The sequence below is a fragment of the Scylla paramamosain genome, chromosome 12 (assembly GCF_035594125.1).
Source record: "Scylla paramamosain isolate STU-SP2022 chromosome 12, ASM3559412v1, whole genome shotgun sequence".
NCBI classification, from domain to species: Eukaryota; Metazoa; Arthropoda; class Malacostraca; order Decapoda; family Portunidae; genus Scylla; species Scylla paramamosain.
The window spans coordinates 22,190,086-22,205,880 of NC_087162.1; the positions used below are offsets into that span (position 1 = coordinate 22,190,086).

The 15,795-nt window shown below is 49.5% G+C and overlaps 1 protein-coding gene across 1 annotated transcript in view; it reads right to left on the reverse strand.

The window, feature by feature from the left end:
• The window catches only part of LOC135105884 (hippocampus abundant transcript 1 protein-like), a 37,530-nt gene extending 23,104 nt beyond the window's left edge, over positions 1-14,426 (reverse strand). Inside the window, exons 1-2 of the mRNA XM_064014528.1 lie at positions 12,904-14,426; positions 2,295-2,390 (exon numbers count right to left, since the gene is read on the reverse strand). Of these exons, the coding sequence (XP_063870598.1) occupies positions 2,295-2,390; positions 12,904-13,986 (1,179 nt within the window). The 5' untranslated portion in view covers positions 13,987-14,426. The remainder of the gene's footprint in view (positions 1-2,294; positions 2,391-12,903) is intronic.
• Positions 14,427-15,795: the final 1,369 nt, after the last annotated feature.

Here is a 15,795-nt window from a genome sequence, read left to right on the forward strand (position 1 = left end):
TTAGCAAGACAGTGTTAATGCTCGCCTTAAGCCAGGCAGTCACTAACAATCTTATCAGGGTGTGACGGTTGATGGAGGGGCGCGACATAACCCTCATCCGGTCCTGCTGCACGGATCCTCACGTACTCTCACTACACACACAAAAGGGACTAATTTTTTTTATTTATTTATTTATTTATTTTAGCTTCCCTTATTTTATGATTTTTTTTTTTATGTTTAATGTTCTAACTTCCCTTATGTTCTTATGTACAATGTTCAACCTTCCTTATTTTCTTTCGTTCTTATGTTCAACCTTCCCTTATTTTCTCATATTCAAACCATTTATTTTCTTACGTTTTAATATCCAAAACTCCCTTACTTCATGTTCAAATTTCCCTTACCTTCTCAAGTTTGAAGTTCCCTTACTTCCTTACATTTTTGTATTCAAATTTGCCTTATTTTCTCATATTCAAAATTTCCCGTATTTTTTTATATTCTTATGATCAAACTTTCCTAATTTTTTTTCTATTCAGACATCACCCAATCACCTATTAGTTAATCTTAACGGTAAATAAGATTCTACAGAAGGAGTAGCTACATGATTCACAGTCCCTTGATAACGAGAGAGAGAGAGAGAGAGAGAGAGAGAGAGAGAGAGAGAGAGAGAGAGAGAGAGAGAGAGAGAGAGAGAGAGAGAGAGAGAGAGAGAGAGAGAGAGAGAGAGTTTCATCCATCACTCGATCCAGAAATCAATCCCGTGATGCAGGAATAGGTTCAAATAAAAAGCCATGAGGTAAACTGTTTAGTCTCGTAACTCAGTGTTGATATTCAAGTCTTTCATTGTGTGTTTAATTTGAGTTGCTATTTCCTCCATGTTATATCAGGGTCGATGTTTGGATCTGTCTACGAACTCTATCCTTTTCCTCTCTCTCTCTCTCTCTCTCTCTCTCTCTCTCTCTCTCTCTCTCTCTCTCTCTCTCTCTCTCTCTCTCCCCTTCTTCTTCAGTCCCTTAACTCAATGGTGATATTTTTGTCTTTCATTCTGTGCTTCCTAATCTGAATTGCTGTTTTCCTCCATATGATCGATTTGCCTTTGAATTTTATCGTTTATCCTCTCTTTACTCGCATATATTGATCTATTTCCTTACCTACTTACACATCCATGTTCTTCCCATTCAATCTACAATTTTCTTATCGGTAACAATTTACATGTACCCACCTCTCCTCTTACTTCTCTTTGTTGTTTCCCAGTTTATTTACTATTATTCCTTTGTTGTCATCTACATCCATTCATCTCCCATCTTATTCCTTTATCTATTGTCATCCTAATCTACTTCTACTACACAGCTGTCATCCTCATAACGTATACCTTTATTTATCCATCCATTTTCTTAGTCTTGTCAGTTCATTCCTCCAATCTTGCCAATCATAATCGATCAATCCACCTTGCTCGTCACCTGCACACCAATCTATTCATCTCCCCCTAAGCGTCTATCCAATTCTCCAACTAAATCATACCTAATGTGATCACAGAGGTGAGGAGCCGCAAGGTTATGTCACTAACTAATGCTGAACAAACCACAGCGCCACACAGGTCCTCACTCTTAAATACTTCAGCTTTTTGTGTGGAAGTCAGGCCAGTATTCTTAAACGCTTTGTTCTCTCGCCACTACTATTTTCAGAGACCACAGAAATGAGTACTTGGGTTCTAATGTTTTTTTTCGTATTGATAGTCCAGAATGCATGTTAGATTATGTCACTACAGTCATGAAAGCGCCTGATGAAAGAAGTCGAGATAAGATAAATCAAAAGTTTAAGAATACGGGCGTCACTGCGATATTCAAAGTGATTTTTATGGTTCTAGTGACAGTTTGACAGTTATTGTGACATTCATCAAGGAACTTTTCATGTTCAACAAAGACTGCATCATCAGCGAGATAATATCAATTTGAGAAACCGATTAACCTCCGTGGCCTTTGAAAATGGTTCCAAAGAAAATCATGTTTAGCACCAATTCACTGCTAATGACTCAAGGATCTTTATTCCCAAACTACTCTGATACAATAGCTTTTGTTCAACAGCCTCCTTCCTCTGAACATTATACAGGCTACATAATGAAAACCTACTCTTATCATAAATTTTCCTTCGTGTGGATGTTTATAGTGTTGTGAATTAAAAATACAAGAAAATAAGGGAAGCTGCAAGAAGACACCAGGCCTACACGTGACAGTCCCTGTATGAAAAATGCCAATGCAGTGAAAGGGTTACAGGCAAGTGTCACGGTACGCTATGGGTGAACACGCTGCAATACTCACGGTGATCATGGGGGAGGTAAGGAGCCCCCAGGCGAAGAACTCGAGGAAGATGACCACCAGTGCATGATACACACTCGCCTCCCCGATGCCGGAGCTCTGAAACACAAAGAGGAGCCATGTCTATACGAGGGACAAGATAAAAAACAAGACAATCCCCGCCATTAACAGCAACAATTAAAGACCAATACAGCTATGAGTAGTGTGTGTGTGTGTGTGTGTGTGTGTGTGTGTGTGTGTGTGTGTGTGTGTGTGTGTGTGTGTGTGTGTGTGTGTGTGTGTGTGTGTGTGTGTGTGTGTGTGTGCTGTGGAGCTTCAACGATCAGCTACAGAATCGTTCGTCCTCTTGCGTGCTGTGTTGCGTGGGAGAAAAGGACAAGGTCGTGTGTGTGTGTGTGTGTGTGTGTGTGTGTGTGTGTGTGTGTGTGTGTGTGTGTGTGTGTGTGTGTGTGTGTGTGTGTGTGTGTGTGTGTGTGTGTGTGTGTGTGTGTTGCGAGAAAGACCGTCAGGACATGGCGTGTTGTTATCCTTAGTCATCCGCTTCCCCCTCCCCTCTCCTCCCCACCCCTCTTACAAAAAAAAAAAAAAAAAAAAAAAAATGCCGCACAACATACAACGTCCAAGGCATACTGCAGGTGAATGTTTCGTGTCCCTCTGTGCATTCTGGTTTGGCGCGGAATTTTCTTACAAGGGGGGGGGGGGGAAGGGAGGGCCGGTGGACAGGACTAGGAGTAATAACAGGAGCAGGAGGCTAGAGGGAAAGGAAAGGGGTGGGGGGAGGTAAAGGAGGGGGAACAAGGCACATCAATACCATACCATTCCGTTGCTATTACCATTACCTTCACTCCTTCCAGTCCTTCCTTCCTTCCTTCCTTCTTACCTTCTCCACCACCACCACCACCACCGCGGCACTGTACCTTAGAAATACACTGCAGGTACAAGTGGTGGTGGTGGTGGCAGACACTTAACTCCACCATAACAAATCAATGGCAGATGTATTTCCCTTGACCTGCGCCTTAAAATAGTTCCACAATCTCGAACAAACTGGCGTCTTATCTCGAATACCCTGAACAGACTCTAGTGGCAGTGATTATTAAAAGTGTTTTCATGATTTCAGTTGTCTGATAAGTATTCTGTATCATTAATGTTGGGAGAAAAGCAACCGTAAGAACCACAACGCTTTTCAAAACAAAGATCCAAGATTTAGAAGATAAGAACAGTAAGAAAGTCTCGTGTTACTAATCTCTCTCTCTCTCTCTCTCTCTCTCTCTCTCTCTCTCTCTCTCTCTCTGGTCAGTGATAGCAAGAAGGACAATGACCACTCTCGCCGCCGCCGCTCATTAACACCTCTCTAAAAACTGACGTCATCTTGCTATCACGAGACCGTAACTGGACGGGACCGGTTACGTCATGCACCAAACTCAGCCTCGATTCTTGCCCTCCTTCTCATGGCGCCAGCTGAGGAGGAGGAGGAGGAGGAGGAAGAGGTGGCGGTGAAAGTGGAGATGGAGGAGGAGGAGGAGGAGGAGGAGGAGGAGGAGGAGGAGGAGGAGGAGGAGGAGGAGGAGGAGGAGGAGTTAGCCATGAAGGTGTAATCTAAAATGTACGACAGGAACCAGATTTCTGAGGATTGTCACGGTTAGAGGAGGAGGAGGAGGAGGAGGAGGATTAAAAACAGACAGAAACCAGGCTTGTGTAGTAGCTGGGTTTCCCTTCTCACGGTTCCACTCATCCCCTCCTGGATAACGTCAACTGAACTTTATACCAGCCTTGCGTGTGTGTGCACCCTTGTGTGTGTGTGTGTGTGTGTGTGTGTAAGGGGAGTAGAAAGCACCGGGCACCATGGATAGAGAGCAGAAGGGGAGTGCCACTTTCAGTCCCTTCTGTCCCTATGCCCTGAGTTGGCACCGTCACCCACAACACAGCGGATCTTTCAAGTGCCGGTGTGGGAGGCGTGGGAGGCTACACACACACACACACACACACACACACACACACACACACACACACACACACACACACACACACACACACACACACAGAGCCACGTAGCAACCCAGACCCTGCCAAGTGTATCCACCTACTACAGCGCCACCTGCAGCACCACCAACAGCTAGCTAGTATCCGGGTCCGCCTCGCTTCCCACCGACACAATCTAATTTTGCAGCCTAGGAAAAAAATACGAGTAAATCCGAATGTCCGAGAGACGGGTGAGCGAGGAAGGAAGTAGCGCGTTTTACTCGTAAAGGGAGGTGAAACTGAGAGGAAGAAAAGGAGGGAGGGTGGAAACAATTATGGCACATTTCACGAGGTATACATGTGTTTACCTGTAAGGAATGCAATACACCTGCAGCCAAGCATCGCCTGTCTTACACACTCACGCACAAACACAAAGACACACACACACACACACACACACACACACACACACACACACACACACACACACACACACACACACACACACACAGGGGGAAAGATCACGTAATCTCCTATTGCTCTTATTGCAAACTAAAAGAGCAAGTAAGGGAGCCTGAAAACCCCGCCTAGAGGCTTTAAACACGTACTCCCCTTGGCTCTCCCCGCAGCTGTACAATCACTGGTAACCCTGAGGGGGCGATACCACCACCACCATCACCACCACCACCATCGTCACCTTCACCATTGCCTTCATCGGAACTCCCAGCACACGAGTGGGTGGGAGGGTCTGACTGTACGAATTCAAGTCATGCCTCCTCCTTCTGCTCCTCCTCCTCTTCCTTCTCCTTCTCTTCCTCCACTTCCCCACCCACCCCATGCCTTGTGTTATTGAGTGCCGCGCGGAATATTGACACATCTTCGTGACTGCAATCGAGCGCTGGTAAATTAAAATACCGCATGTCTCTCCCGAAAAAAAAAAAAAATAGAAAAAAGAAAAAAGAAAAGAATCTGAAATATGACAGCCCAAGTTTTTTTCTTTTTTCTCTCTCTTTCTCTCTCGCGTGTTACTTCCCACTATGACTGCCTTTACATTTTCTGCTTTCATCACGAGGGTAAATTTAGTTCCTCAAATATTTTCCAAGGGGTTCAGGAAAAATGGAGACACGGCGCTTTGATCCGCAACCAGTAAGGATGAGGAAGGAAGCTAACGAGGAGACTGACGTGGGAAGTTGACGTGCCCATCTACAGGAGACCGTCAATGAATTACGAGACGCCAGTACGTAAATAGGTGCTGGTTGGGTCTGGTTCTCCCCCTATATGGAGTGATACGTGCCTGAAATAGAAGTACCTTATAATACACGTGTGGACTGGAGTGTTAAGGTACCAGGATATTAACCCCGGGAAGGAAGAAAAGCGCTCTCTCTTTCTCTCTCTCTCTCTGGCACTTCCACTCCTTTGCACACTGAAGCAGAGAGGGTCGTCGATATCTTCCCTCCACCTCAGGATGAATTAATGCTTCGGCTTCTGCAGTTTTCTTTTCTTCTTCTTTTAGTATGTACACCAGCAAAGATGAAACATTATTATTATTATTTTTTTCCTCGTGTGTGTGTGTGTGTGTGTATGTGTGTGTGTGAATATCTATGTACACTTCGGTGATTTTGGTCCTATACTTGTGGTCTTTGATATCTCTCCTTCATCTCCGCGGTTTTAAATATACATCAGCGAGGGTATTGGACTTCATGATTTTCCCCGTAACTTTGTGAGTATCTATGTATACTTACACTGTTTTGATTCTCTGCTGTTTTTTTTTTTTTATTTTTTTTTATTTTTATATCTTCCCTTCACCTCGGATTGAGTTGATGCTTATTCTTATGCGGGATTTTTAATGTACACCAGCGAGAGCATTACACATTATTTTCTTCCCAGTGACCTTGTGAATATCTATATATGCTTACACTATTTTGATTCTTAGTTTATTTTTTACATGCCAACAGATCTGACCAAGGGCACGAGAGAGAGAGAGAGAGAGAGAGAGAGAGAGAGAGAGAGAGAGAGAGAGAGAGAGAGAGAGAGAGAGAGAGAGAGAGAGAGAGAGAGAGAGAGAGAGAGAGCCCAATATGCCGCTCCTAAAAAAAAAAAAATAACTACAGAAAGGCTTGCAAATTTAGTTTCAGGACAGAGAGAGGTTTGTGTAGCATTAATTCATCTAATACTGAACAAATACATGTTTTTTTTTTTTTTATTGGCTTTAACACGCAGGAACGAGAAGTTTGGATGTACTGCAGCTAAGGTTAAATCAATATTATATACCTCAACCGCCCCTAAACAGACAGCAACACGGCTCCTGGTTGTGGCTCCTTCACCTCAGACACAATGGTATTCAAGTGTTTGGACTAATTTCAACAAAGATGGCAGGGAGGACTTGAGCTGTCGTTATATGAACTTACTGTGGCTACTTCACATCAGACTCAGTAATAAACAAGTGCTTGGGCTGATTCCAACACAGATAGCGACGAGGACTTGGGCTATCTTTACATGAACTCATTTCACCTTGGACATAATCAGTATCTACGTGCTTCCACTGTCTTAACCCTTTTGGCTGCTGTTTGGTACATCTCCTTAATTACTGACCACTCTGAGACACCTCCAACCTTCAAACCGGGTAGGAATTGTAAACTATTCTTTTTAATCCCTTAGCTTCTTGTAGATACTTTAAAAGATTTAATGCATTACTTCTGGTGCTGTAAATTGTTCTGTATCGCAGGGAGAGGACTCAGCGATGACACTTCACCCAGTACTGAATGTATATTAATAACCTTCAGCTGCTTTCAACACGGAATACTGAAGTCCCTGAGCTGAGGTGAGACTGAATGATCACCTGTGCCCTGTGACTGCTTTCAATGTATGGATGGCAACAATAACCTTTAGTCGTGTACTGAGGTGCATTACTAAGCAAATGTGATTGTGTTTCGATTCCCCTGCACGCCCAGTAACAAGCATATTGGATGTACTTGCACTTAACCCCTTCACTGAAAAAAACTTTTTTTTCCTCCGTATTCAATAACAACTCTTTAGACACTTTATTTATTCATTATTATTATTTCGTTGGGTGTGCTTCATGTAACCCTTCACTGCTGCATGATTTTTTTTTCCCATATTCACCTACAACTTTTTTAGGTTTCTTTCAGTAGTTTTCCAGCCCAGAAGAGAGAAAAGTTACTATTTTTTTTCTAATATCCATGCTAACAGTTTTTTTTTTTTTTAAGAACGACCACAGATAGCACTTAAGAGGTAAAGAATCAAGGAATAACTCAACGTATCGCCAGCTTTATATAGACGAGCACTTGTGTTGTAGGATAAACTTGCCCTCTCTCAAAACACTCAGGTTCCGTTTCCTCCACACTGAAGGTCCTTGGATATGCCCAGTCTCACGCTGTCTATACTAGTCTTAACTGCTTACACGTGTAGACATTCAATACACGTAAAAGTATTATATTTCTTTGTGTGTTTGTATAAATTAATGCTTGTGCTAACGTGAGCTGGCAACCAAAACGTCTTTCAGCCTCCGCCACTCCTTCTCCCGTGTGCTCCTCGTGCTCCTCCCCAGCCTCGCCCTCCAAGGTGTGCTAGAATGTGTCTTGGGGTTCGCGATAAGTGTACTACAAAGAGACTAAGAGGGGCAAGGTGTTGGGGAACGACACAAGCAACAGGTGAACCTCAGCCAAATACCTTACATCTCCACCCTTTCCTCCTTGCACGTGCACTCACTGCTAGTGCTATACACCCTCCCCCCTCCCCCCCCCCCACACACACACACACACACACACACACCCGAGGAAAATATATAAAAAGTTGTTTATTTACATTCATGAATCTTAGGTAAATACTCAACAGCTCTCCCTAGTGCACCTGCACCACGCAGACGTGCACGCACGCACGCACGCACACACACACACACACACACACACACACACACACACACACACACACACACACACACACACACACACACACACACACACACACACACACTAAGCAAGCCAAACAGACGACAAATTTGCTCCTATAAATCTATACAAACACACTGATAAATTAGATATCTCTCACTCACTCACACACACACACACACACACACACACACACACACACACACACACACACACACACACACACACACACACACACACACACACACACACACAGTGAATAAGCAAAATAGAAGTGACAAATATGCATTTATAAGTATAAGTAAACAAACGTCGATATGTGAGAGGATGAACACACACACACACACACACACACACACACACACACACACACACACACACACACACACACACACACCACAATCTCCCTCAATCAGCCAGTTTAGGGAAAGACTGCTGCTGCTGCTGCTGTCACCTTCCCTGACCCCCCCAAACCCCAAATCCCCCAACCCCAACCCTCAGCACCTCCCTCGTGCTGCAGTCTGGCAAAACACACACACACACACACACACACACACACACACACACACACACACACACACACACACACACACACACACACACACACACACACAGGATAGTATTCAATGCCAATGTCAGCACACAAGTGAATCAGCAGTACCACCCTGCACTTACTTTTGGTGATGCCGAGTACTAATAATGAACACACTTGGCCACAGTGAGCTAGATGGCTGCCTCTGTCTAGTGTTCCTCAATGGCATAGCTGCGGTTGTCACGAGTATGCCTCTTGAATCAATGTCACTCATCAAACACTCTCTCTCTCTCTCTCTCTCTCTCTCTCTCTCTCTCTCTCTCTCTCTCTCTCTCTCTCTCTCTCTCTCTCTCTCTCTCTCTCTCACGCAAGACGAGTCTCCGTGCTAGCAATGAAGTCCTCGTCCTTGACCCCCATCCCCCACTCGTCCCTTCCCGACCCTCCCTACACTCGTCCCCCTCCCTACCTCCCTCGGACCGGGGCGCGCTTCCCACCACCTCCCTCCCGGCATCCCCCTCCTTCCAGGCAACGTTCCGCATATATCGATCTGGGTCCAGGACGGACTATCAAGGGCACCAGGACGAGGGTAGGGCCGCCTGCCTCCCTGCTGAGCGGCGCCGAGGAGGTGGAGGAAGTGACGGCCAGGCTGGTGCAAACCCTCCAGGGAAATCGGGAGCCGTGACTTAGCAAGGATGAGATTTAGTTACTCAGCCATATCGTGCTAGACGCAGCACTCTGGATGGTCTCTAGAGGCGAGCGTGCATGGCTGAAAGGTGGGAGGAGGGGGAGGTGTGCTTCCTCTTCCTCTTCCTCTTCCTCTTCCTCCTCCTCCTCCTCCTCTCATTCTCCTCTTGTTCTTGCTCCCGGTGCTATGAGGAGGAAGCAGGCCACCCAAACGGCAAGTCCAGTACATGCCAAGGTCGGAGGAGAAGCAAATAATTGAACGATTGGCACCAGCAGCCTCGGATTCGCCATCTCCCTCCCCTCCCTAATGCTCTTTCCCACCACCACCAGTCTTCAAGCTAACGTACTCTTACAGGCTTACAGGTCGTTTAAAGGTTCCCTCACACCTTTGCACGTGTGTGTGTGTGTGTGTGTGTGTGTGTCCAGTGCCAGGATGTAAGCGTGCCAGTGTTTAGGCCGGGCAGCAACAAGGGTGACATAAGCAAGCATGAGTCGGGTGTGTGTGTGTGTGTGTGTGTGTGTGTGTGTGTGTGTGTGTGTGTGTGTGTGTGTGTGTGTGTGTGTGTGTGTGTGTGTGTGTGTGTGTGTGTGTGTGTGTGTGTGTGCGTGCCGCGCGGCGCTCCTCGGCCATGACCTGTGCCCTATGTGTCACCCTCAACCGATGCTGCAGAGGCGGCACTTTTACCCCAAGCTCAGAACACTCGTTCCTCCTGGCGGCGAGGACTGATTTCCACACACACACACACACACACACACACACACACACACACACACACACACACACACACACACACACACACACACACACACACACACACACACACACACACACTCTCTCTCTCTCTCTCTCTCTCTCTCTCTCTCTCTCTCTCTCTCTCTCTCTCTCTCTCTCTCTCTCTCTCTCTCTCTCTCTCTCTCTCTCTCTCTCCTGACGAAACACCACGTGACCACCAGCCACTTCGAGGGCAGCACCAGCACGTTCGGCACCTTTTCCTCGGTTGCCGCCGCGGCTGCATTGCGGGTACAAATCAATGCCGTTCTAGACACGCGTCGCTCTGTCTGTCTCCCTTAACCCTCGATCACTCAGGTCCCCGACCCGGGCTTACCTATGACACTCACGCAAGCCGCAGGTCCCACGGGCTCTTCGTGTTAGGTGCGAGGTAACTTGCGGCACCCGGCCCCCTTCCCCCTCCTTACCCAACCCCAACACCACCCAGCCCGCCCCGCCCCGCCAACCACCACAATACTAACTAAAAATATGCTGCCGCTGCTAGTGAAGTTTCGGGCCGTCATTTTTCGGCAACGCGCGAGAGAGGAAGGCGAGGCGGAAAGGACTGGTCCTGGGAACTTTAATGACATTTCTGGAATGACTATGAGGACAGCAAAGGAGGAGGAGGAGGAGGAGGAGGAGGAGATGGTGGTGCTGGTGGCTGAGGTGGTGGTAGTGCAGGAGGAGGAGGAGAAGGAGGTAATGGTGGTTGTGGTGGTGGTGGAAGAGATGGCGGCAGTGAAGGTGGAGGAGGAGGAGGTGGTGGCGGTGGAAATGGTGGTTGTGGTAGAGTGGTGGTGGTGGTGGTGGTGGTGCTTGAGGTGGCGGCGGTGGTGGTGGTGCTTGAGGTGGTAGTGGTAGTAGTGGTAGTGGTAGTGGTGGTGGTGGTGGTGGTGGTGACGTTTACAGTGGTGGCAATCATGAAGGGAGGGGAAAGAAGAGAAGCAAGAGATAATGCGTTCATGAGATGAACTTCAACGCAATCAACGGATTGTGACAATTGTGAAGGCGGAAAATGGAGGAGGAGGAGGAGGAAGAGGAAGAGGAAGAGGAAGAGGAGGAGGAGGAGAACAAGAACAAGAAGAAAAGCAGAACAATAGCAGGACAAAAACAAGAACAAGAAGAACAAGAACAAGAACAAGAAAGATAATGATGATGATGATGATGACATAAAAAAGGAAAGAAAAGGAAAAGGAGCAGGCGTGGTTGGGAGTGTGGGGGGCAATGGCGAGGTCAAGCCTGCACTCCAATCACCATGGCACCACCCACTTAATCACCCGGCCGCTGATAGCACGTCACCAGGTCCCCGAGGAGCACAGGTGAGCTTTACACGAGCAGGTACACATTACGTGGGAGGATAATAGAGGCAGCGGTGGCGGCAGTGACTCCTGGAAAAGGGAAGGGAAGGTTGCTTTTCGGGGAGCAGCTCAATATCCTACCACTGTCCTCCTGCTGCTCCTCCTCCTCCTCTCCCGACGCCTACTGTCAGAGCCTTCCCTCCCTCCCGCCTTCCTCCCTTCTGTGCTCAAACTAGGTCACATCTCCACTACTTCCCTCTTCTCCCACTCCAAAAACTCCAGCACACCACTCCTGAAGGGGCAGCGGCGGCTGTGGCGGCGAGGGTGGCGGTGGTGATGGCGGCAGAGGTGGGTGCTGGTGACGCAAGAGAGAGAGAGAGAGAGAGAGAGAGAGAGAGAGAGAGAGAGAGAGAGAGAGAGAGAGAGAGAGAGAGAGAGAGAGAGAGAGAGAGAGAGAGAGAGAGAGAGAGAGAGAGAGAGAGAGAGAGAGAGAGAGAGAGAGAGAGAGAGAGAGAGAGAGAGAGAGAGAGAGAGAGAGAGAGAGAGAGAGAAAGAAAGAAAGAAAGAAAGAAAGAGAGAGAGAGAGAGAGAGAGAGAGAGAGAGAGAGAGAGAGAGAGAGAGAGAGAGAGAGAGAGAGAGAGAGAGAGAGAGAGAGAGAGAATGGGGAGGGGGGAAGAAAAGAGGCACGGGCAACGATAATGTACACTGTAACTGTGCAGACTTTCCCCGCCTGATAACACTGGTTTGCCGCTGCTTCCTCAAACACCACCACTACTTCCTTTCTGTCCCTGCAGGGGGCGAGCTGGGGTAGTGTAGGGGGGAAGAAAACAGCAGCAGTAACACCATACTCCAGTTAGTACCATCACCATCGTCGTCAGGAGAGGAGGCAGCAAGAGGGGGGCAGAATGCGTGCGGGCGAGCCTCGCCGCCCCACTAAACACAGGTTCAATAACAGCTGACGTCACTGGCGGCGAAGTAAACACAAGTCCTCTCCCGCGAGTGCCTTACCGGCCCAGTCCTGAATCCCGTCAGGTGTGCTGGTGTGTGCTGTGTCCCTCATCATACCCTCACCCCACCACCTTCCCCTTCCCCTATCATGCACAGAAGTCATTGTTTTTTTGTTGATAACAGCAACACAGACTACCAGCCTTCATGGCACCGTCTTGACAAGTCGCCAAAAAGACCTAGTGGCCATAACCCTTCCAGCTTTATTTCTCCCCTTTTTACTGCTCTTGGGCGGCAACATCCAACAGCGTGCCTTAAACAAGGAATATCCTTTCCTCTTGGGTCAGCGATTCCTTAGCTAGGAGGAGACGCAGGAGCAGAGCAGCTTTAAACGGGCTGAGATCGGCAGTACCCTCAGCCCGAGTGGGCGGCGCCACTGCTCCAGCCAGCTGCCTGGGTTGCTGTTCCACCCGCTGCCAGCGCAAAACAATAACACTCAAGACAACGAATACTCACGAAGGATATGGTTGATGCAGGAGGCGGAGCTGGATCCGGCTGGGAGCTAGTAGCAGGCGCGGGCGCGGGCGGGAGCAGGGGGTCAGCCAGGCACTTGGCGGGGTCAGCTGGGGCGACGGGGGACAACTTATTGGCATCCCTCAGGTGCAGGTGGAGCTGCACCGCGCCCGTGCTCAAGTCCACATGAAGCGTGTGGCCGGAGCCGTCCACGCACTCCTCCAGTGGATCAGTGGAGGGGAACTGCTCACTTACGTACACCGGGGCGGGCGGGGGACAGGCCGGACACCGGGCACTAGCCTCCTCCAAGCCGCCCACCTGCACCCCACACCCACATGCCCGCCCACCCCCTCCCACCGCGCCCACTGCCGCTCCCGGGTCGTCCCCCTGCCGGAGGTTCTCCTGAGTCTCCGAGAAGGCACTTGGTTGGCGGAGGGCCGAGGAGAGGCTGGGGCTAGGGGAGTCTGGGGTGAGTGTCTCAGAGGAGGCTAAGCTCGCCGGCCTTATTATCACCTCCGGGGCCGCCTCCCACACTCGCTCGTATTCACTCAGGTCAGGAAGAGGGACACCCACACCCCAGGCCTTTCCCTCGCCTTCCTCTCCATCACTAGCATACTCCGACACTTCGCCCTGATCTTTTTCATCCCGCCTGCTGTCAATGTGACTGCTACTGCTTCTGTCGCTTCTAACGCTGCTTCTGCTACTGCTTCTGCTTCTGCTGCAGACTGTTGAGCAAATTTCTTGGCGGTGAGGGTGAGTGACGCGGGCCGGGCGTACGTGCCGCGGGGGAGACGAAGCGGCGCCCGTCATCTGAGGCAGCGAAGCCCCGCCGGGAGGGCAGCCCTCCTCCATCCCCATGGGTCCCTTCTCGCTACTGTCCACGAGCGCGACAAGATGACCGCCACTCTCGGACCTTGGACCGCCGGTCGCCTCAGGGGACGACGATAACGCCGATGTGCCGTGGCGACCATTGCTGGCCACGCCCAGGTCCGTGCCGCCAGCTGCCCCGAGGGGTGGCTGGTCGTTCTGTAGGTCGTCGTTGGAGGTGTGAGGCTCCACCTCATCTTGAGAGGGCTCTGCCACCATGGCGGGGGTCAATCACCCCCCAGCATGCCCGAGGAACGCGCAGTGCTGCATGCCCTGTGTCCACGCACGCCACCACCACGGTAGCTGCGGGGTTCAGGCCCGCGAGAAAAACACAGGAGCTTGAAAACACTGAGCTACTTCAGTGGTGGCCGACACCAGTGGCGCCGCCACCGTGACTGCCGAGGTGCGCCGCAGCGAGCGTTGGCGAGCGAGTGCCGCGTCCCGTCCCTCCCCTCTCCCAACGCCTACTGAGCCAGGCTGGCTGCAAGCTCCCTCCGGGCCCCGACCCACAGCTACAGCTACGGCTGCCCTCCGCCTCCGCCCCCACCACCACAACTGATGCTACACATGCCTCCTGCTACCACTACGGCCACCCCTTGCTGCTACCGTTATCACCACCACCACTGGTGCCACAGATATCTCCTGTCACCAGCACTTCATGGTCAAAATCTGCCACCACAGCAGTGGTCAGCAAGACAAGCCTCACTCCATATCATGGGCGGACCGGCACTCAGCCCAGGCACCTGGGTTGAGTGACACCTAACCAAATTAATTTTACCGCTGAGGCCCATCAGAGGCTGCAGAGTGGTGGTCCTCGAGGACTGGGTGCAGGTGTGTTCTATGCACCAAATAACTGGTTCCTCCAAGGATTTGCAGCTGTTATGTTGCTGGTGATCGTTTTTTACATCTTTTTCTTTTATTTAATTTTCTTCTGGGAATCTTAACTTTGTGCACTGAACAGCGCGGATCCCACAACACTACTCTTCCTTCTACTGGGGCAAGCAGGAAGCCTGTCACGTCCTGTTGCCTGCCTGAGGGGCACGGTCGCATCTCCTATGAAGTGACAGTGACGGTGTCTATGCATACTATAGCCACTGCAGGAAGATAAGCGTTAAATTCCCTAATCCTTACCACCACCCTGCTGCACTTTCATTGGCTGAGACTCCAGTAATTTAGGGTTGTTATATTACGTCCACCGCACTGCAGCGGACTCGTGCCCGCCTCCTTTCCCTCATCCCCCCACGCACCACCCCCGCATTAGTGCCCTGACCAGCTGACTTGTGTGCACCCTTCCCTCCCCTCACACCCCCCAGCACACACACACACACACACACACACACACACACACACACACACATCCCAGCCCCATCCAGGACTAGTTCTAACCGCTCCCTATTCTCATCTTTACCCAAGTCCCTGTCAATCTTACAGCAACCACGCCCCCTCCCACCTCCCACTCGGCAGCACTCTCTCTCCCTCACGACCCCAAGACACCCTTCCCAAAACACACCAGTTTACAGCTCCACGTGCCTCGCCCCCTGCCCCTCCCCCACCCCCAACACCCCTCTCCACCCCACTTAGCATCAATTACCCTCACCGCCTGTCGCGATCACCCAACACCCCCGTGACACCCCACACGCTTTCCCGACCATGTAATATGTGACACGCGCAGGAAAAGTTTCGTAAGCGTGCATGACGGTAACGCTAAATAATGCAAGAAACTAAATAACGAACTAAACATGTGAATTATAACATGACAGCATAAAATATCACAAGACTGATGCCGATTCCTAAATAAAAGAAATACGTCTTGTCAGTTTATATATAGAGACTAAAGCATGTGGAAAAAAAGAGGAGGCAAAGAAAGAAGGGAAGAAAGTCAGAAAGAATGAGCTGAATAAGACAACAAAAGTCAGAGTAAGGATGTAAATAGATGAGACAAATAGACAGAAATGGGCACCTCCTCTATCCTCCTGTCTCTCTTCCCCGCCACTGCCACCAGGTCGCTCTCTGTGACGTGTGTGTGTG